Genomic DNA, 21,897 nt, shown 5'->3' with positions numbered 1-21,897 from the left:
AAGAAAAAGGTTTCAAAATGATCTTGGACGTTGCACGAAGCAGGAGAAAGTAAGTTTTGATTAGTAAGTTCAAATTGCATCTGACTTTATGGCCAGCAAAATGTTCACAGCAGACACACATTGTTAGCCTGACATTATGCAACCTTCTGTGAATTGTATGCTGCCTTTGTTCTTGCTATACTAAAGCTGCTGCTGTGCACAGACAGTAAGGGCTGGGCTGGTTGATTTTATCTTAACATTGGTCATTTTTTGCATTTAACTTATTCCTTTTGCAAAGTGTATATGCTTTTTATATTTTGGGGTATATATTTCATATATAAACAGTTGCACTGTTTATACTTCTCACAAATTGTCACAGATTACAGTTTAAGCATCTCAGATATATCCTTCATAGCTACTAGTTTATCATGATAGAGTGATAAAACTACTATCAGCAGGAAATGCATGATGCAATAGAAGTAACATATTAGGTGTACAGAAGGGTATTTATACAGAAATGTATAAATACCCTTGAAGGTCATTTGCCTTGCAAAAACCATAGTAGTGCTACCTTGGGCGAGTCAATAAAGGAGCTGTTGTAATTTTTCTTGCTTCACTCCAAGAGATTTGCATAATATTCAGCCCCCAATATGAACACATCAGTATGAGAAATGTATGGTCTCACCTGGAAAGCCATTTTGAGAACATCCTCAGTGTTAGATGGCCTACACAGGATATTCACACCGATAACATATTCTCTGAAGTCTATAGTGCCATCTCCATTCTAGAGAGAGAGGTCAATTAGAACAGATGAGCTGTTAAATGTAAAGATTATTATGATCGACAGCATTTAATCATTTATGGTGCAAGCGCTTGTTGTCTGCTGTTATTCGGTGTCTGGTAATAGTGATAATACTATTTGATTAAGTCTTTACTACTATAGTGATTTGATAACAAGTTTATGAAATGCACATGATACAAGGTAACATTCAGTTTTTAGTAAACACATGCTCTCTGACTCATGTTGAAAGTGATGAACACAGATAAGAGAACAGAAAGTATGAAACTCAGTAGCTTTCCCCCTCCAACTGGTGCAGCACTGTGACACAGAAATGTATTGGATTTTCACTTCATTTCACATACCCTATTAGAGCTTTATAAAAATAAATATAAAAGGTGTTTTATTTTTTAAGGGTTTGCAAGCGAAGTTTTTCTAAAGTGCCTAAACTTACATAAATACTACAGCTATCAGTAAAATGAACTTCACTATTTTACTGATCATTCACATTCAAATGTGTCCATCTAATAAATGTCATTCGCTTGGCCAGGCCAAATACTGGCTGTTTTAAAACCTTGTGAAGTGGTGCCACGCCACGGCGATATTTGAAAAGGGTAATGTTCAGTTGATTTCAACATATAATGTTTAACAAATATTTAACATACAAGTTTCTCACCCTGTCAAACAGTCTAAACAGATCCTCGAGGACTGGGCTGACAGGAAGCTTTAAGAAACTGGCAAATTCCTCAATAGTTATGCGTCCCCCCTTACAGGTGCTGGCCATGGTTGCAAAACCGTCAAGTTCCTTCCTTATATTGTCCCACTTCAGACTAGTTGAGCCAAACATAATGGTGACAGGTTATATCATAATCAACATTAACAACAATAAGAACCCTTTGAAGCTGCATTGGTCAGTACTAACTGCAATTTTTGGTAACGCTCATATTACATGTTCTTACTTGAGTTTGCGACTAATTTTAGTGAACTCAACCAAGCCAGCCTCCATCGGAAGTGTGAGTTCACCAGCTGAGATCATTAAGCGGCAATCTTCATATGTGTGGTCTGTCACAGGAACGCCCAAAGCCCTAAAAATAGAAGGTTTGCAGACATTTAATCAACTCACTATAGTAGTCAAAGGAGGCACACAAAGATTATAGCAAAGCAATAGCCAGATTCACTGTGCATGGATATAGACCTAAAGACAGTAAAAAATGCAAATTTAGTTTGACAAATTGCACTCACTCTCCAATACTGACCACTTGTTTATTTTCTTATCAGCTTAGTAGCCTTGCATGTGCATAACACTATATTTATGACTTATTTAAACATTTATACAGTACTCTTACTTTCTATAGCAAATTGTTCCACTTTGCATTTGAGCAATATGCAGTGCAATGTGGTTTTGCACAGAACCTCTTTACGAAAAGGCAACATAAATTGCTTTACATAATACATTATACGCTTAAGACTAATGAACACTTACTTGGCCATAGTTTCTCGTACTCTGCTGGCAAACAGAGCGGGGCTTTTCTTCTCTTCCTCTGTGGGGATATGAGGTGGGAGGAACTGGGAAGCATGTAAACAGATGAGAAGTGTATGAGAACAGTCAAACAAAAAGTACACTTAAACCAAAAAGGAAAATAAAAACTTCTGCTAGCCTTAGTTTAAAAGAGTCCTTTTGAGTACATCATATATCCAAAACAACTAAAACTCTTTAAACGACTTCATGAGATAATGTTATTATACAAACACTACGAGAAATCAGAAAATCTCTTACCTCAATTTCTACTGTTGTGTAGAGCTGGCACAGTGTCAAAAGCAGAAGTGTTTTCCTGCATAATCAAAAAAACTGTTATACATTCTCATTCATTAGAACTACAGTGTTGTAAAAATAAGGCAGCCATATAATTGTGCAATAATTATGTTTATTTTCTGGGAAAAAGTGACAGTTTACAAATGCATGCAATTTATAAATATGCATATTTAGACATGCATACTTATAGATCGAGTGATGTATACTGGACGAGGCAAAACTCTATAAAGCATACTCACGACTTGAATCCTTGCCATGTCCAAGTCACTGTATCCTACAGAGAAAAAACACAAGTATATTATTCATTCATTCCTGAATCTTTAACATTGGTATAAGACAGTCTGCACATAGGACTGTGTCATATTATATTATCCACTACAACACTGGTATAAATTTTAAAATCATTTACAAATATATAGGAATGTCATGCTTTTAGATTTCCTAGTGAACACAATGATGAGACAAGCCCACAATCCTCACGAAAATCTGGAGGGAATTGAAGCTTTGAACTGCCGAGCCACAACCAAAAAAAGGTAAAAGATTTAGAAAGTAAGTCGTTCTCCAATAAAATGAAACTATCATAAAAAATACGACTGTTCATTTGTTTGTGAGCAAATCTACAAATCCAACAGGGAATCCAATATATACACTATTCCTATAGTTTTGCACTACATAACTGAACAGATATTACTGGCTGTGTATGTATATGTACGAAAAATGAAAATCTATTACTGTCACAACCCTACTTACCAGTTTGTTAGGATACCTCAGAAGCACAGGCTGCACAGGAACACCAGGAATGAAGGCACCTAAAAGTGGCGTGGGGAACAATAGGTATTAAAATTAAAAAAAAAAACCACACAGCGTGTAGTTAAACATGAAGTGCATAGCTGTAAAACTATATGATTTTACTCTGACTTCTCCATTCTCTCACCACATACAGAACCACTCTTATAGGCATCAGTTAACCAAAAGTTAAAACACAAACCACATCAAATATTGATTAAATGGAATAACGTACGAAGAAGCACTCTCTGTTATGAAATCGATGTATTAAATGGATTTGATTTATGTTAAGAGAAAATACTAAATGTTCTATAATACAGTAGTAGATCTAAGTTTTGTATAGTAAAATGTTATCTTTTTTATTTGCATTTGACATGCTGATAGAAATTAAACTAATGATTACACTACACAAAATGTACATTTTATATCTTACCTTGTTTGAACGTGATAAGACATGAGCGATTTGTACATGTTCCTTCTGGAAATATAAGAACCTGAAAAAAAAAGCATCCTTGCTGAATGGTAAAATAATACCCCTCAAAATTGCAAAGATTGCTTTTAAAATAATCTGAGTCAACACTGAATACAGTTTTGCTCCTTTGGAAACAACGAATAAATTCATATAAAAGTCATTTTTATTGAGAATGACTGCAGTGCCAGACCTGTGGCCACTGGCCTCCTGACTTGGCTCTCTTGTTAATCTCGTTGATTGTGTTCTTCCGGGAGTCTGGGTCTGTTCTAGATACCAGCACTGGCTGGAGACTCCGAAGGAACCCTAAAGAGAGAACAAAAGATTAATGGTAATGAACATACAAAAGAATATAGTAATCTTGATCATATTTTCCACTAATCTGGTGCACAGGCTTTAGTTATTTGCATTCGTTTGTAAGTGTTAAATAAGACAGAGTGATATCACTGTTTAACAAATCACATGTGACAGATATGAAATGAGTTATGTGTTGTTATTACTTTTAAAAAGATGGATGAAAAGGCTTATATTAATCAATGTCTTAGCTCGTGTTTACTTCATAGAGTGCATTTGTAAATTTTACTTACTATAACAAGGATTTATGTCAATGACAACTCCAAAGTACTGGACTAATTGATACCCAGTACAGGCAGCAAGTAATGACATTCCATTGTATATATATTACAAGCTCTCCCACGTTTCATAGAGAGTGGGAAACTGTGCATTCAGGTGAAGGCAGATGGAAATGGACTATAACAAACACAGTTTGTCCCTACTTTCCTGTTCGAAACAATCATGCAAAAAGTATCTTACTGCCAAAGATGGGTGTGGCGAGGTTCTCGACACGGGAGACAGTGGAGGGCAGGCCAGCTACAACGCAGACAATCCCATCAAAAAAGGTGGAGTGGGGGGCCACAGCCAGGATGGGTGCGTCATGGCTGCTGGCCTGCTTACCCTTGACCACCACTCGAAAACCCATGCTGAAGAAGTAAGCCCTCCCCAAGGCAGCCATCACTCTTTGACACAAAAATCTGGAGATAAAAAAAAATTTTTTTAAATTGCTGAATTTTTGTGAATGAAAAAAAATGTGAATGGGAAGTGACTGTCTATTCTACACAACAGTGCAAGAAGCTTTGCATGAGAAAATCCTAAATTCTTTACATAAAAAGGGCTGGTATAATATTTTTAATGGGTCTATTTAGACCTTCTTTGTTTATCGGTTCAGTATATTGACTGATGTGTTGTGGTAACAGGATGCGTTTCACAATTTCGTGCTTTTCTTTAACCTTAAAGCGCAAAGTATGTTACTGTTGCCAATTGCTTCCTCAAAAACTGTAGAAAGGAAGGAAGGGGTGTTGCTATGGAGTCAGAGATACAAAATGATGAATGACATTATGAACTTAGTTTCACATACTTAATATGAAACAAATTAAAGAGAATACAAACATGAATATTTAAAGATACATTAATCAATCGGCTCTTACAGTAAAACGTTTTAACGTATGCTATCAGTCAAGTTATTATGGTTAAGTTTCACTTCCTTCATTATGCAGTGTGGGCTTATGCCCTGCTTTAAACTATCATGTCACACTTTCTGTGCTTCTGAGCAATTTGTCACAGGCTCTGAAAATAGTATACAGCCTTTAAGCTGAAGGATGGTTCATCATTTTACTAATGCAAACAAACTATCAAGGTTAAAAAAACCTGTGGTTCGACAAAGCAGGGTGGCGATTTTCACTGGTATCTGCAATACAACACAAATTCATTGATATAAAGCTTTGTAGTAACAGCCTAACCTGTCTGTCAAAAAAAGACAAGACACAAGATTACAAGATTTCAATAGTTTAAACTTATATTTTTTTTTCTGTCAGTCATCTGCAAAATGTATGAAAAATGTTGTAGTCTAAGATCACAAGAACTGTTTACACTGTGAACAAGTGTGAAGAAGCCAACACACACCCAAGTAAAATATAGACTACAAAACTAATTGTCATTTTCAGACTATATGTACAGACATACTGTTTAATAAGTCCAGTGGAATGAGTCCTTTTCATACAAGATATAAACAGATATAGAAAATTATTATAATTATAATGTCTGTTATTACTTTTGGACATCAGAGGTGAACAAAGTGGCTAAAACATCATTTCCAGTTCCCCTTAACCCCCCACCGACTAGTTCCTTTCTGAAGGAAACTGAGGTGAGGTATTGCTTGTGAAGAGGATATGATCTAGAAAAGCATGAGTCGACATGAACACAAGTAGCTGCTAATTCATTATTACAGGAACTATTATTTTTTTGGCATGTTTTGCTTCTGTAAAGCATATGAGCGAAAACTGACTTTTTATCCTTCTTCTCACCTCAGTACAATTCATTACTTTTGCAAAACTTAAAGTTCAATATGTTTATTGTTTGATAGATATGTTCAAAGCGTTTAGTAGTAGTAGTTCAATTCACTTTGACAGATGGTGATAAGATGGCGTGCAAGGTGAATGCAGTTGCTTAGCAAACAAAATGTCTGCAGTAAAAAAGGCAAATGGGTTATTGATGTCCCAGATTAGCCAAACAGTTTTTCTGGGCAACCAAGTTTTGAAAAAAGAAATAAGCAAAAGATCATTTGCAAGTAAACAAAACTGATGTCAAGAATAAGCTAAATATATTATTATTGTTTTGCTTTAGGTGTGATAAAGTCGTGGCCAACTCTGAGAAAGACTGGATGTTACTGGTATCCATAGTTACCTTCTCCATCCTGTGCTTGGCTCCACAGCTCCTTTCAGAGGCAGCTTGAAGGTGACAATGACAGACACTGGCCATAACACCATCAGAACCAGGGTTATAAAGATAGCTCGAAGAGGGACCAAGAAAATTCCCAACAAGACACACTGCAGGCAGAGGAGTACATTTATGCATATTAATTACAGGCCCAAACCTCCCTGGTGTTCAAGTCACTTGCTGCCTGGCTGAAAACTGACCTCCCACCTAGCAGAAATATGCACGAGCCTAGAAATCCACATTGCTGGAAAGCTTTCTAGAAAGCTCCCAATGGCTCAGTCTGTTGTGCTGCATAGGAGGCTTTACAAGCTGATTGTCAAAGCCGTGTTGGAGAAGATTACAGGCCCTGGATACAGCAGCCTGAGTGCACTATGTCACACTATGAAACACTGTTACCAAACGAGCATTCTTCAAAATCCTGCCTTTGTGCAATCTCTTAAAAAAGCAGAAGAAGAAGAAAAAGAAAAAGAAGAAGAAATACTCACTTTAATTATAGCAGCGTTGCTTAGTTTGGTGTCTTGGACAAACGGGTTGACGACCGCAGGCAAAAGCAGAGATTGTTGCCTCGGCAAGGCACCTACTCGCTGCGGTGGCATCGTAGTCCAGTGAGCGAAATGACGGCTGAAGTTCTAATTTGTAGCCCCGTGATGTTACCATCTCACTTCCTCAACAGAGAACCTGTTCTCATTTGTTGCTGAGCCAAACGGTATCAAGCGCGAGTTACGAGTACAAAACTCAAGCACGCGAGAGCAAAACCGGTAGCTTCAAGCTCCACCTCCGCTGTGCAGTGGGGAATTAAGACTGTTAAGTGAATGTTTGTACACTGTCACTAAATTTTTCAAGGTACTGACTTTAGACAGTACCCTTTCGACAGTATCTAAAATATAGTGGTATCCCATTTAGATGCCTCGAAAAAAATTGGTTCAGATAGGAAAAGATTAAAATTGTCTCGTAGGTTGTGTGCTTTGATAAAATAACACTGGTTAGGACTCCCGGGGGAGTAAATGCTAAAGAAAGTTAGGACGATCGCGGTGTCACGAGCAAATAACTGATTTTATGCAAAGGCTACACATTTATCATAAATGTCCACAAGATGGCACAGTTTCATAACAAATTATAGTCTTTGCAGGGGTTTAGATAAAGTCCGTTTGCTCTATTCAATGAATTTTATATCTGATTATTTTAAAGTTAGCCCGCTTGTTACTTATAGAACCTTAAAATTTAAAGAAGTGCCAGCATTACTATATATCATAAAGATGAACTCTATGACAAAGCAACACTGGTGTAAGTTCATAACACAAGCATTATAGATCTACTTTTACCACTAATGTGTTGCAAGAGTATGTATACAGTGCACTAAGGTATATGATCTCCCACTTTTTTTTTGGTACCTAGCGGATAAGGCTCACATATCATGGCTAATCATTCACAATTTTGTAGATTTATTATATTGACCATCTTTATTGATGACAGTGCAAAAAGCATAAACAAACCATCACAAGGAAAAAACATGTAAAAAAAGATAATTAAGCAATACTACTGCGGTACTCTTGTCATGGTTCCATTATGCATGAAACCTATACAGCCTCTAGAGGCAACCTGTGCCATTAATCTTTCTGTACCATTAGTGTAGGGAAATGTAACATGGAGTTGACACGGAAATAATTTGGTCTTCCTATTGTGCCACTCCCTTGTATAGTCCTAAACAAAGTGCTAATCAAATGAAGGATAATGTGTCTGGGAATACTACTTTTATACATCCAGAGGATACTAAGTAGTCCGATCAGACATAGTTATACAGAATATAATGTATATATATGACTATATGCAAAAAGCGATCTCTAAAAGCACCATTTTCGGTCACATTGTGCAAATTCATTCTTTCAAATGTAGCGCACAACAATGAAAAACGTAATTAAACAGATACAATTATTAAACTGCACTTATTACACTGAAATAATTCTAAGCCAACATGATTTCCTCTTATGGTGTTAAAGAAATCAAATTTGTATAAAAAGGCAATATTGACCAGCACAGTATAGCACTGCATTTTAAAGCAGTGTGGACATACCTGATGTCTGACTTGGGAAAAAAAATCTATAAAATAATAAAAGATGGGGTGCATATTGTAATAAATCTGCATAACAGCATAACAAATAAAATGTCAAAGTCACACAGAAATGTAGCAAATATCCAGTTGCATATGTTCAGCCTACGAAGAAGGTTCAGGGGTGGCGTTCTACAAATCTGGAGACCGGTTATACAGGCTGCAGGAAAGCGTGCAGAGTTGCCATGATAGAAAAATTACAACAGTTTTCACTGCAGCGACCTTAAGTTGTGTTCAATACTACAATAATGTCCTCATGAGGCTCAAGAGGTCACCATTACACAAGTTAGTTGTGAGACATTTTGGAAATGTTCAACATCCGAGCCAGTCCTTTGTGATTTCACCCAACTTCACGATCTTCAAGCTGCTGTCTTCTAGTTTGAAATAGTGGTTGCCTTTGAAGAAGTAGCTGTAGTCTGTGAAAGACAAGCAGAATACACATTGTGTTTAAAACATTTACTAAGCTGAGAATTTTCTTTATTAAATTTGCTCGAGTCAAACAAACTACCACGCAATAACAGTGAAATAAACAAGCTTCTGTACAAGCGTACAAGAATTAAAATACCCAATCAGAAGCCAAAGTCAAGCCTCGCGTTCTCTGAATTATGCTAAGGAGGAGGTACACAGAGGCGCCTCTGTAGAGGGTGAAAGACCTTCTTTATATAAATATGTTTGTTTACGGTGTGGGGAAGGGGCTATGTGACACTTACAGCACTGTCTGTATGTTAGGAGAGAAGCAATGAAAAAGTCCCTGGTTGCTTGCCATAGGCAAAAATTTGCTAACCACCTCTGACCTCAAGTATACATGGCTGACAGTGAGAATCTCAAAAGATATTTACTGGTGGTCTCACATTAAAAATTCACCATTTACTTCTTACAGTGGCTGCAATGCACTTTGCACCAGCAGTAAAAGTAAGTGTCAACTAACCTGTGATATTCACTCACAAAAAATGCAACAATTCTGTCATTATAAAACCACTGATCACTCCCTGACTTCAGAAATACTCCTTATGGTCTATTTGCCTTCCTGACATTCTTTGTGTAGCCAACTCCTCTAAACACTTTTTTTTTTTGCCTAGAAGGCGTCACTGTTTGCTCAATTCTGGTATATGAGGAGTTTTACTGACAAAGGCAGAGTGCCAGACTCACTGATAGAGCTGACTGGATTTTCCTGCAATTTTACCAGAAGGAATGCTGCTGTGCAGACAGTAATCACACACACATAAAAACACTAGTGTCGTTATCAGAGCATAGCAACAGTTGTGTGGCATATTCTTGGCATATTGGAGCCATGGCTCTAGAAGCGGTAGAGTCAGGAAGTTCCCCATTTGCTCAGGACTCCAATATTTCAACAGCTATTGAAGGCTTTCTATATTATCTGGTACAAACATTCACAATTCCCAGAAAATAAGACCTTTTGGGGAACCTGTGACTTTTCCTACCATAGTGAGGTTGATTCATATTTTCCAGTCAAATGTCTTGACATTCCTTTGGCATGGGCTGCCATGAAATGTGGCGGAATCAAACTTCTCCTGCTTAGTTTGAGCTGTTCTTTTTGTTTAGTACTAATTAAAATATGACAGTGTTCTAAAATGATATACCTATGAAACCTTATACTCATATATTGTTTTCAGTGGAAAGAACTACAATGCTCTGTAACTAACAAAGTTGCAGGTGTAGCTTTTTATCCTTTTCCCTAAATACTGCCATATCTTGAAAACTTGAAATCACTTTTTCTTGGAAAATAGAGTACAGCAATGGCACAATGGTATGAATCGTGCAACAAATTCATTCACATACTAATAACTGTTCCTGCCATATTTTGGTCAAATTTACTTGTTAAAAGTATTATTTTACCAATGCCATTAAGACTGAAGGCAGAGTCAATGCCATCTGGGATGCCATTCCAGGAATCCGCAATAAGTTTTGGGAAGCCAGAGTCCATTGTCTTGCTGGTCTCATCATATCTGTAAACACACAACAATGAAATCACATCTGAGGTTTTACATATGACATGTATTACATTAATAGCATTAATTTAGCACCGAACAACTCTATGCTGTGCCAAAAATATGTAGTGTATTGACATTTTTGTCAGAGGATGCCTTCAGAGCTTTAGTAGCTAATCTGACCATCAGTTTCATAAACTGTTGTTCCTTTCTTGCATCATTTAGAGAAGAGAATAAAAGTAAAAGAAGTAGAGTAACAATCCAGACTGTTAACTAGGTCGCTCCCATACCCAAAGAATTTAAAAAATGTTTTTTTTATAATGCACAGTCCTTTTATCAAAGTACAGTTGCTGCTTTGCTTTGCTCTCTGTTTTAGCCTGTTAAAAATTGGGTGTGTGCACATCAGCCAGATAATGATAAATATCATTGCTATTTAATAACATAGGACGTTAGTTAGGGCAAACTGTTCTGGCTGCATTGTTATTATGATTTACTCTCAGTTACTCAAGGTTTGTGGCTGTAAATGCACCAAAAAGTCGATTTACAATTGGACAGGGACTGTGGACATGGCCAGCATGCTGTACCTGTTTGTTTAGGCCAAAGAGCCTGCAGACCAGTGCAATATGCACAATAGAAGTGAGATAGCCATGATTTCACTTTTTTTTTTTAAAGACCCTCTGTTGTTGAATGACATTCGTTGGTTTGCATCTGATAAAGTGCATCAGAAACACATATGATGGCACTTTCCCAGATAAAACAAACACTACGGCTTCATATGTGCAAAAACTACAAGCTGTTGAGTTACTGTACCGTTTAGGTCACACCAAACACTAACTCAGTTCAGATATAGCACACAACTGCAACAGTTTATGACCTCAATTGCAAGAGCTAGGTCAAGTCACACAGGGCTTTTAATTACATTAAATGCAAATCTTTGCACAAACTTTAACTCTCCTTACCTCCAGAATTTGTCTCCAGCAAAGAAGTAAGTCTTCCTGTTCTTCCTAAAGTTGAAGGCAGCATCGATTTGCTGCAGGTCAGTGGGGAGGCCAAGGCTGGACAACCTTTTCGGGTAGCCTGTCTCCAACTGATCAGCTCTATAAATCCAAATTTCATTGCCTGGGAGAGAAGAGTAAGATAAAAAGAGAACTCACTTTTAGGATACATACAATATGTTATTCTAATGAAAATCACTAAACTTTTAAATCAACATTTAATCATTTATTCTTGTGTTGTCCTCGGGATTCCCATATACTTGTTTGCCATTCACCTAGGGGTCAATTTTGACCCGAGGACAACACAAGGGTTAACTCTATGAACCAATTTTGCAGTGAGATAATAAGTCGAACATTTACCAAACCATCTTAATGTCTTTAGAGTTGATGGATATATCATGTAAGTCTCATCAGTATTCAGGAAAGTTGTCATATTTGTAAAATGCTGTGAATATTTCATAAACCACTAATAAGTATGCTGGAAGAGTCCACACTGCACTTAAGAGTGTTTGGCCTACATTCTGGTGCCTCCTAAAGTTTCAGGTAATAGAAATGGCATTAGGGGAAATGCATCCAAGTGGTAAAATGGGGAAGACACATCTTCATTACTCATTAAAAGTAATGCATCTGTTTCCTTCATCACCTTATAAGTGCGGGGTTATGTCAATATTAAAACAGATCTAAATGTGCATTTTTCAAAGTCTCTTGCTTTCCTCAGAATACCTGCAAAGAAGACTGTTTTTTCCTCTGGATTTTCATAGGCAGCATCTATCTTGGCGGGCAGGTCAGGCCAGTAGGTGGCCACTAGCATTGGCCCATTGGGTTTGCTTCTAAAGTTGACTGACCTGAACAGGAACCTGCAGAGAGAGTGGGTGGATGAGCAATCATGAGTTAGACAGGCTAGGGAAGAAATAAGAGTGAAGAAGTAAGAGTGAAAGGACCAGAGGGGGCTGATGAGGAGGTGGGGAGAGAAAGAGAGAGAAAAAGCATGTGTGTCTGTGTGTATAAGAGATCGGGGTTTTAGTGCAAGTGCTTCGCTGGCCGAGCCAGCCACAATGGTCTGATTCATGAGCATCTGGTTCTCGTTAGGACTAAGGCTGCAGACGCCAGCGGAACAAGACCCATCTTGCCCGGATTTCCAATACACAGCTGCGCAACAATAGCAGCTTACCATACTCTTTTCCACTGACCTATTTTTTAGACAGACAAAGATTTGCCAAAAACAAAGATCAGTTGTCATAATGATAAAGTGAAGATGAGAATAAAACTTTACAAACAAGCATAAATAGAAGTGTGCATACATAACACTTGCCCAAAGTTACATTTGTCAGGATGAAAGATGAGACATATTCCAGTCTGAACCAACCATCTACGAATGTCATTATTTTATTTGTGTTCTTGCAGATCAGTTTGCTGTTCGTGCACTAACAATATCCAGAGGGTTTTCAGTCTGTAGCAGAGCTTTAATTTTATCCTTTCCTCCCTCTCTTTTCTTCCAGTATGCACTCAATAAAAGGAAAAACAAGATCTGCCTAGGGGTGGTAAGGGGAATACGTGTACAGAAAATATTCAAGTGATTTTTCTAAAGCACTCCTGTTGTTTTAGATCTCTGAGTCTGTTTTATTCTTTTTTTATTTACCTGTATTTTCATACAGGTAATTACTAATAACCCGAACATCTGAAGTAGATAATCCATTGATCTTGGATTTGTTCTTAACAAAGTCCTGTTTGAACTGTGTAAAAATACAGGTTGATGATTATGACAATGCAACTGAGCTTTGTGAGAAATATAAGTTTTTAACACATTGATTTAAATGGCTCAATGTACTGACCCACATTATAAGTTTGCCTAAAATGCATTGTGGAAAAGGCACTAAAATTGTATAACAGAGCAAAAACAAAAAAGAAGATAGAAAGAATTTCACAACTGAAGAAAGAGTAACAATAGTATCTGTCAGGGAAGCTGGAAAAGGTACACCAAAGTATTTCTTTGAGAGTTATGATGGTAAAACAAAAAGTTTGGTTTGTGGGGTTTAACGCTACATCCTCTCAGACATGGATTGTGGTGTACATAAAAAAGGAAAACATTCGACATTCACAAACCAGAAGAAAAAGAATAAAGTAGATGGAGAACAGATCTTTATCATTTTTGAGTCTAAATATGTTTAAAGTGCACCAAAAAAGTCAGAAAATAATGAAACATTCAAAAGCAAAGTTCAGTCACAGGTATTTGGCAGTGTTTGTGAGGCCTATTGTATTTTTATACTGTCATTATCTTTAACTACTACCATTCAACAAAAGTGCTTCTATAAAACAGCAGTCTTTCTTAACAGTTTTTCACCAGCCTCTGCACAACAGTCACAACAATCTCTACTGGTTTTACGCTTCAGAACAGACCTAACCAGCAGGTTGGCCAAACATTTTCTATAAGTCAGACTTTCTAAGTACCTTCTCCTTAAGCCTTGAGACAGACAGACCCACTTATATGCTGAGCTCAGGGAGTGCTGCAAGTATTACTCATTGCATCACGTTAAGATTTGTCTCACAACATAAATATGCTGAGCTAACAGAATGAGAGATTCCACTTTTACAGTGGGAGAGTCAAGTGAGCTTAGCCCCAGAGCCCAGAGGGTACAGCTCTTTCTGTAAAGCTATAAAACTTAGCATGTACCAGAACTCTGCAGCATACAACTCTGACATGCCCTTCAGGCAACTTATGAAGTTGGACCAACAGGCCTGTACTAAAACTTTACCGATCCCAGATTTCAGTGAGATATACTGTTTGTTCACTACAGTAACTTCATAATACTATGTCCTCATTTTCCCACCCTGATCTTCAGAATAACTTTTAAACTTTGCTTGATTAAATTTTCACATAGCAACCTAAAATTCACGTCATATTGAATTAAATGTGTTTGAAAACATCACACAACAGCTTAGATTAGTGCACAATGGTGCTAAAAAATCTGGCAAACAGGAAAATGTCTAAATATGTTACAGCTCAGCTAAATTTCAGTGTAACATATGTATATGGAACTTTTAGCCACCTTAAACTGAACCAGTTTGCTCTGAATACCATCTCTCTGCAAAATGACAGTTTAATCATCTGTTACATTCCACCCAGGTAGGTGATGCTTAGCACTGCTGTCATCCTATCATTTAGACACAATGTCATTTCTTTTTTAAGATATTATTTTTCCATGGCTTCATTTAAACAACGGTGACCTGAGAGCCGAGGTATGTCGGAAACTTGTTCTTGCCTTTACATTAATGTGACTGTGTGCATTTTCAGACTTCAACAATGCTTAAAGTGAAAATAAAATTTTCACTTTAAAAAAAAATTGTCCCAACAGTTAAATAAGATATATAATGTTTCAGATGGAAGAAAAAGATCATTTCAGCTGACTTGATGACCAACAACTGATCCAAAGTTTCATGGTTCGCTGCACACTCTCTGCTAGAGCCACAGCAAGGTGAAAAATATTGTAACTCAGTGAAAAAAGCCAAGCTAACTGACTCTTGAGCATTTTGCTGATGCATCTACTCTTAGCTGATTTCCAAATGATTGTGACAGGATATGCAGCTCTTAACGTTGAAATTATAGTGTTTGTGTCAACAATGTCAACAGCTAACCCATCATTTGTTTGTCCTAACAGTTCCTTTTTGTAACATGCCACTGGGGTAAGCTCTTTGTAACAAACTTCAGCTGTTGCAATGAAACTGTTCATCTTTCTACGGGAAGTACCCTGACTCACGAAGACTGTTGACCGAACCACAGGACTTTATGCAACTTCTTTTCTACAGAGTCAGCCAGCAGACACATAGTAAAGCTACATGACTTTGGATTCACTGGCGCCGGTGGAGAAGAGGAGTGTAGACTGTTTATGAATGATGACTACTTTGGTTGTCACTGCGTGAGTAGAGGGATAGCTTGTTTTCAACTCTTACTAATTGTCATATCACAAAACAACAATATGCTCACAATCTTCAAGTGGCACAAGACTGTAAAAAGAGAAACCACAGACGCACAGATCACAGACAGGAAATTTAACAGGACTTTGGCAGTGCTTTCAGTGTTCACAAACTCAGCCTTTACATCACATTTAAGACTCAAAAGAGCAACTGGGAACATTACAGCTTGCATATCTAGAACACTTTGCCTGGGCTTCAGACTTTTCTTACATTGAAGTCTTTTTTTTTTTTTAAAGATACATCAAGTTGCTAACTGAGATGATTACCTGTCTTTGAAGAAGAATGTTTCTCCTCTGATCTGTGCTACAGCATCAAAGATCACTGGCTCATTACAGATATCCATTGGAGTGACAGGACCCTGGGTTGGAGGCAAAGGCTTGTCTGTTGGCACACCTGTTGTCAGATTTACCACAGTATTTATTATTTAAAGGGGTCTGCAAATTATCCACTGACAACACAATCATTTTCCCAGGCACTTATTGGTATTAAACTCTATGTGGCATTTTCTCTCACCATACAACTCCTGGATGCCTTTGATGTCATCATTGGAGAGCCTGAAGTCTTTAGTAAAAGTGTAAACAGGGGCCATCAGTGCACCGGGGTCCTGAGAGTGCTCCAAACCAAGAGCATGACCAAATTCATGGGCTGCTACCAGGAAAAGGCTGTAGCCTAGAAACAAGTTAGTTTAAACAAATATCTATTATCTTTCCACAGTAAAAAAAAGAAAAAAAAGAAAAAGATAGATTCAGTGTCTTCCAATCCACTGGCTCTTGGGAAAAATATCCCCAAATACCACTGGCAAATTCTTTTACCTTGATCAGGACAGAAACCCCATTTGCGGTCATCATCGTAACTCTTGGTGGTAGCGCACCACATTTTGCCATCGCTGCGTCCAGAGGTGGTGCAAGATTCATAAGTGTCTCCCAGGAAGGTGAAAGGGAAGGCACAGGGGCTTCCATCTGCATTGCCTCCCACTGTTGACATTGCTGGTAACAGCAACAAAATGCAAAACAGTAAATGCAAAATAAGCACTGAATTCAGTTGCTTAATTATCTTATAAATTCACTATGCAAAGTGATTTTTTTTTCTTTCTGGAAAAGTTTGGGTTATTATGAAATGAGTGCAGATGATGTTCAGAAATAGCACGATGAAAGCAGCTGGCACAACACACACGACATCAATAACTAATCCATTAGGCACACAACCAAAATGCACCCATCCAAATTGATTTTCTTTCAAAGAGAGATCATTTTCAGTCTGGCAAGAGTGGTTTTGTGTTAAAAGAAAGAAAGAAAGGAAGAAAGAAAGAAAGAAAGAAAGGAAGAAAGAAAGAAAGGAAGAAAGAAAGAAAGAAAGAAAGAAAGAAAGAAAGAAAGAAAGAAAGAAAGAAAGAAAGAAAGAAAGAAAGAAAGAAAGAAAGAAAGAAAGAAAGAAAGAAAGAGTAAAACAAAAAAACAGTATAATTTCTTATTCGGTACAAGTTCTCACACAGGACTCTACAGCAAAGCTTCATCCCTAATCAAATAAAATCAGATGAAAGCACCAACGGTAGTACCTCTCCCTGTATGCCTTTCTCCCTACCCCAGTACCTCAACCCTAAAACAAGCCCCACTGACAGAATGGAAAATAGGCCCTGCTACTGCACATTAAAATACTTTTATAGCTATTCAGCCCACCACGAGCATAACCAAAAACCGCAGCTGCAGAATTCCTGTAGCCCAACATATGGCAAGGCACTATGCACTGCTCATCAAAAAAAGCACCGCTAGTGAAATATTTATTTATTTAAGTGTTATTGCATAATGAAGGCCGTGACCACTATGCACACCTAAGTGGACATCAACTTGATGTGATTATCTTTCATTTTACTATATGTTATGTGAATAAGAGACAACACATGACACACCACTTACCAGTTTCAGGACAAAAGCCATACGTTTTGTCGCGGTCATAATCCTCAGTAGTGGCACACCAGCGGTAACCATCATCTCTGCCCTGAGTGGTGCATCCATCATACTTTTCCCCCTGAAAGTTGAAGGGGAATTTACATGGAGCCCCTTCTGCATTTCCACCCAGGGTGAAAAGTACTGCAAATCACAAACCAAATGAAGTTACAGATGGCCTAATAAATTTAAAAACAGTATTTGTTTTTACATTCTTCTAACTAAAATAAGAAATTCAATTGTAATACAAAACCCTTGATCACTAAGTAGTGATATAACACAAGGGAACACAATAAACTTGAATTAACAAAATAGGTACATTGGAACTGTTTGGGTTTTTTTTTACTTCAAAACTAAAGTTTAACAAAATAGAAAACTCCAGTGCAAACAGGCCTTACTCGTGTTTTTATCACATAAAATGACTTTGAACATGTGTATTTTGGCAGTTAGTTGTAATAGCATCTGATCATGTTAGTACCATGGACAGCAACATAACAGAGATAAACAAAATGTTTGACAAAGCCTCATGTTGTAAAGTGGGGCAGTAACTTGGAGAAGAAATGTTCCATAATTCACTCCAAATAAAACAAATTTAAAGAAAAAAAAAAAGCATTTTCCTGGCCAACCTACTTTCTTCATGTTCAAAAACAACAGAACAGCTTTGAGTATAGCTATGATGTGATATTAAGTATTGCTTTACCAGTACTGAAAGACTAATTAAATGTTTTGTCTGGTTCAATAAGATCCAAGTAGGGCACATCACGCCTAAGGTCATGTGGGGCCACAAAAATCACAAGTTTCAAAAGCAAAATGTCCAAACAGACATCACAGCTGCATGTCAAACATATAGTATATGCTTTAACAAAAAAGGGACCCACTGGGTAAGCTTACATTCATGAGGGCAGAAGCCATATTTGCCATCTTCATCAAAGTTGTAAGTGGTGGAACACCATAGGAAACCGTCATCACGACCCTGAGCTGTGCAGCTGTTGTACTCAGTGCCCATGAACAGGAAAGGGAATTTACAAAACTCGCCATCAGCATTGCCAAATTTCACCTTCACCACTGTAAAACAAAGAATGCATACATAGAAAGGAGTGAAGATATATGAATATTTGCTCTATGGTATTTGATTTCATATGATGGTTTCTCAATTCACTATAAAACTTTGTAGCATTAGTTTCACACATGTTTAGAAGGTAACTTTTGTTACAATAATAGCAAGCAAGCTAACATAACATAGCAAGCTTCAACTTCCTGGAAGTTAAAGCAAATATTGTTGTCTAGAATTTGGAAAGCAGTTTCAAAGTAGGCTTTGAAAAATGTCCAACCAAACTGTATAATGCAGGGTACAAATGATTTGTATGTAACAGTATGAACAACAAACACATATTGAGAAAATAAAAATTCATCCAAGAGATCCTCATCTGTTCATCTGTTTAAGACTAGCACCAAGAGAAATGGAAAATAGGTTTATAGATTATTTCCACACAAATTAAATATCCAGACATAAGGATGTTAAAAAGGGGAAGTACTTGGGAGTAAAACTATCTGGGTCAATGGATGCGAATACAAATGTGTGCAATAGAGATTTTTTTTTTTAATTTAGCTTCCAGATGGCTGTAGTTTGATATGATGTCAGGTGCCAGAAAAAGATGCTTGGAAAATAGCATCTGAAAGTTATATTAGTTTCTACAATTTCAAATTCTCACCTGACAAAGTTTTAAATTAACTTTACATAACAGTCTAAGCAAAAAAATGAAGAACTAAATAAATTTAAGAAATCATCACTGGTGGTTTTGCTGCATGCACTTTTTGTAACTAGCATTCTTGCATTACCTTGCCCCTCTCCAAGTGTCCACTGCTCATCATCATCAAAGTGAGAGTCTCCACCAATTCCTGGGCCTGGAGCAAAGGCATGAGCCAGGAGGCCATCCTTGCCATCAAAGGGGTAACCATCTCCATGCTCTATTGATGACATCATTAACCAATCAAAACATGTATACTGACTGCTTAAGACATGATGTGACATTTGTCCATGTATTCAAAGATTTCTGTTTCTGAAACAACAATTCCATGTCTTCTTCAGCGGCCGATTTTCAGTTGCGTTTCCCTATAATTACTAGATTCTTTCTGAATATAGTCAGCTGTGACCAGACAGAATGCGGGTAAATATCAAGTGGTTATTTTAGCTGGAATGTTTGGAATAAACTGGGTTAATACCATAATCCCCACTGTCTTTAAAGAATTCCTAAAATACAGGATGGCGGGATGTAGAGTCACTTTGAAAAGAATGTTACTTTAAAAAGATGTATGTTTTTGCTCCTTCAGCATTAGTCTAGAACTCGGTGAGCTTCTGTTTAAATATTGACTTGTGCTAATTATTATAGGAACATTCTTAGAATTTTATCCTGTGGTACAATCTCTTTATTCTATTACAAAGATGTGGCAGATCCAATAAAAGGAGGATTTTGAGGGCTTACAATTGTATTATTATAAAACAAACTGATACATTTCTTTATTAATTGTGATTCTCGTAAACCCACCTGAGTACAGATGTACAATAGTTTTCAAATAACAAATGGAATATCTATATAGTGTGATGTTTATACACATAGTATACCATTGCGGCCAAAATTAATCATGATGTCAGCTTCTCCATCCATGATGCGAGTAAAAGTGAGTGGCGTGACATCACTCCATACTTTGAAGGCCCTGAAGAAAGCATCATTTATGACTTCTTCATCCAGATCGGGAGTGTAACCCAGGATTCTACAAATTGAGTAGAACAAAAAAAACAAGCATGACTTGAATTGTCCAATCAGGACAATCTGTGAGTGTTGCAAATTCTCCTTTCATTACTAAAGATCATGGAAAATAAAGAGGCCAATATGAGTAATCTGTAAAAGCACCTCCTGAAACAATGTTCAGCCGCAAACCCATTTGTATGCCTGTCTACACAGTCCTTTTCCTGAAAACAGTCTAAGATCTCATAGTTGTTATTGTCTTTGGCTTCCAGTCTTTCTTATAAACACACAGACAGAGAGGCTGGAATGATCAGAACATGCAAAACCGCTGATATAAATAAACTACATCCACATCATAGTAAACCTCAAACAGAATGAAAACAAAGGACCTGACACATACTGTGTAGGAATGCTGGTGTTAGCGAGACATAAAGATGCAAGCACTTCAAGACTGTGTGGATGGGGGTAGTGTGGAATGGAGGCTGTGGAGAGGGTGGGGTCGGTTTTAGAGGGTTAGACAGGGGCAAATATGTCTCAGTACAACAACTTTGATTTATGGGCAATTGTTAAAGCAACAGATTTTTAAAATAGTGCTGTGCAGTAAACGGTTTCCTAAAGTGCAGCATGCCAAGTAACTCAAAAACTATTAGATCACACCCAGTGGTAATGCCATAACCATTTTGCAGGCAAAGCTGATTAAAACCTCCGCAATTGTTTGAGAACTAATTTGGAGTCACAGTGGATTGGCACTCACTCCCATTATAGCATAATCCATAGCCTCTCTAATCATGTGTGTTATTGTTAATTCTCTGACCTGTAGGTGACGTCCTTGTTCTGCCATTTGGGTTTTCTGTGGAAGAAGTTATAATTGGCCACATCTGGGACACCGCAGCGGGGTTTTTTCATGATCTCTACAGTTTTGGCATCAATCTCTCCAGTTTCTTGCAGAGAAAAAAACTTTTGCATTTTCTTCAGGGTATCCTTGAGCACCATAAGATTACATCTGTCTTGTGGGCATCCATAAAACTTGTTTAGATAATGCTAAAGTTTGGATAAAAACATAAAATAATAGGTTAGCGTTCTTATGGTATCTTTATATAAAATTAGAGCAATAAGAAATAAATAATGTGAAAACTACTCCTGTTCATTTCTGGTACTCCAGGGGTAAAAACAGTTCATTGCTGCCTGACCTACTTAGACATATCCTGAGGAAGGAAGAAAAAAAAAAGACAGAAACTTACCAAAGCAACTTCTTTGTCTGTTCTGGGGGTATCGTCTCCAGGAAACCTGATAATAGGAGAAGGACGAGCATTTACTGTTTGGAACACGATGAACTGAAGCAAAAACAATTTGAGAAGACTCCGACGACAACTGAATATCGTCGGAAAGCCCATTTTCTCTGGTTAACAGTATATCTTGTGCGGTAAGTGCCGTTCGCAGTCCTTGCAGCCCGTCAGCTTGTGTTGCTTCTGCTCCTCAGCAGGATTTTTTTTTCTCCTTAACGGGACATCCTGCACCTCGGGTCTGCGAACTTTCTTAGTTCTGCTTGCACATGCACTTTTCCCCCGACGCCTTCTGCGCAGTCTC

The 21,897-nt window shown here is 37.5% G+C and overlaps 2 protein-coding genes and 1 long non-coding RNA gene across 3 annotated transcripts in view; 1 reads left to right on the top strand and 2 right to left on the bottom strand.

The window, feature by feature from the left end:
* Positions 1-7,595, bottom strand: part of lpcat2 (lysophosphatidylcholine acyltransferase 2) — a 9,733-nt gene extending 2,138 nt beyond the window's left edge. The window contains exons 1-12 of the mRNA XM_082555109.1: positions 7,083-7,595; positions 6,565-6,707; positions 4,639-4,856; positions 4,019-4,131; positions 3,790-3,850; positions 3,321-3,379; positions 2,810-2,844; positions 2,535-2,589; positions 2,241-2,323; positions 1,717-1,842; positions 1,434-1,587; positions 665-763 (exon numbers count right to left, since the gene is read on the bottom strand). Of these exons, the coding sequence (XP_082411235.1) occupies positions 665-763; positions 1,434-1,587; positions 1,717-1,842; positions 2,241-2,323; positions 2,535-2,589; positions 2,810-2,844; positions 3,321-3,379; positions 3,790-3,850; positions 4,019-4,131; positions 4,639-4,856; positions 6,565-6,707; positions 7,083-7,193 (1,257 nt within the window). The 5' untranslated portion in view covers positions 7,194-7,595. The remainder of the gene's footprint in view (positions 1-664; positions 764-1,433; positions 1,588-1,716; positions 1,843-2,240; positions 2,324-2,534; positions 2,590-2,809; positions 2,845-3,320; positions 3,380-3,789; positions 3,851-4,018; positions 4,132-4,638; positions 4,857-6,564; positions 6,708-7,082) is intronic.
* The window catches only part of LOC309719248, a 23,407-nt gene extending 7,775 nt beyond the window's left edge, over positions 1-15,632 (top strand). Inside the window, exon 3 of the long non-coding RNA XR_014280173.1 lies at positions 13,148-15,632. This is a non-coding gene — a long non-coding RNA (uncharacterized lncRNA). The remainder of the gene's footprint in view (positions 1-13,147) is intronic.
* mmp2 (matrix metallopeptidase 2) lies at positions 8,023-21,897 on the bottom strand. Its single transcript, XM_082554683.1, has 13 exons — positions 21,552-21,897; positions 21,125-21,351; positions 20,187-20,335; positions 19,403-19,531; positions 18,455-18,628; positions 17,534-17,707; positions 16,433-16,606; positions 16,134-16,289; positions 15,887-16,013; positions 12,372-12,505; positions 11,613-11,772; positions 10,562-10,671; positions 8,023-9,120 (listed from the first exon to the last, which is right to left on the bottom strand). The coding sequence occupies exons 1-13, from the start codon at positions 21,702-21,704 to the stop codon at positions 9,017-9,019; spliced, it is 1,971 nt and encodes a 656-aa protein (XP_082410809.1). The 5' UTR covers positions 21,705-21,897; the 3' UTR covers positions 8,023-9,016.

This window comes from Aulonocara stuartgranti (assembly GCF_965226115.1).
Source record: "Aulonocara stuartgranti genome assembly, chromosome: 1".
In the NCBI taxonomy this organism is placed as follows: Eukaryota; Metazoa; Chordata; class Actinopteri; order Cichliformes; family Cichlidae; genus Aulonocara; species Aulonocara stuartgranti.
The sequence above is the reverse complement of the archived record's forward strand: the minus strand, read 5'-3'. Positions and strand labels throughout refer to the sequence as shown.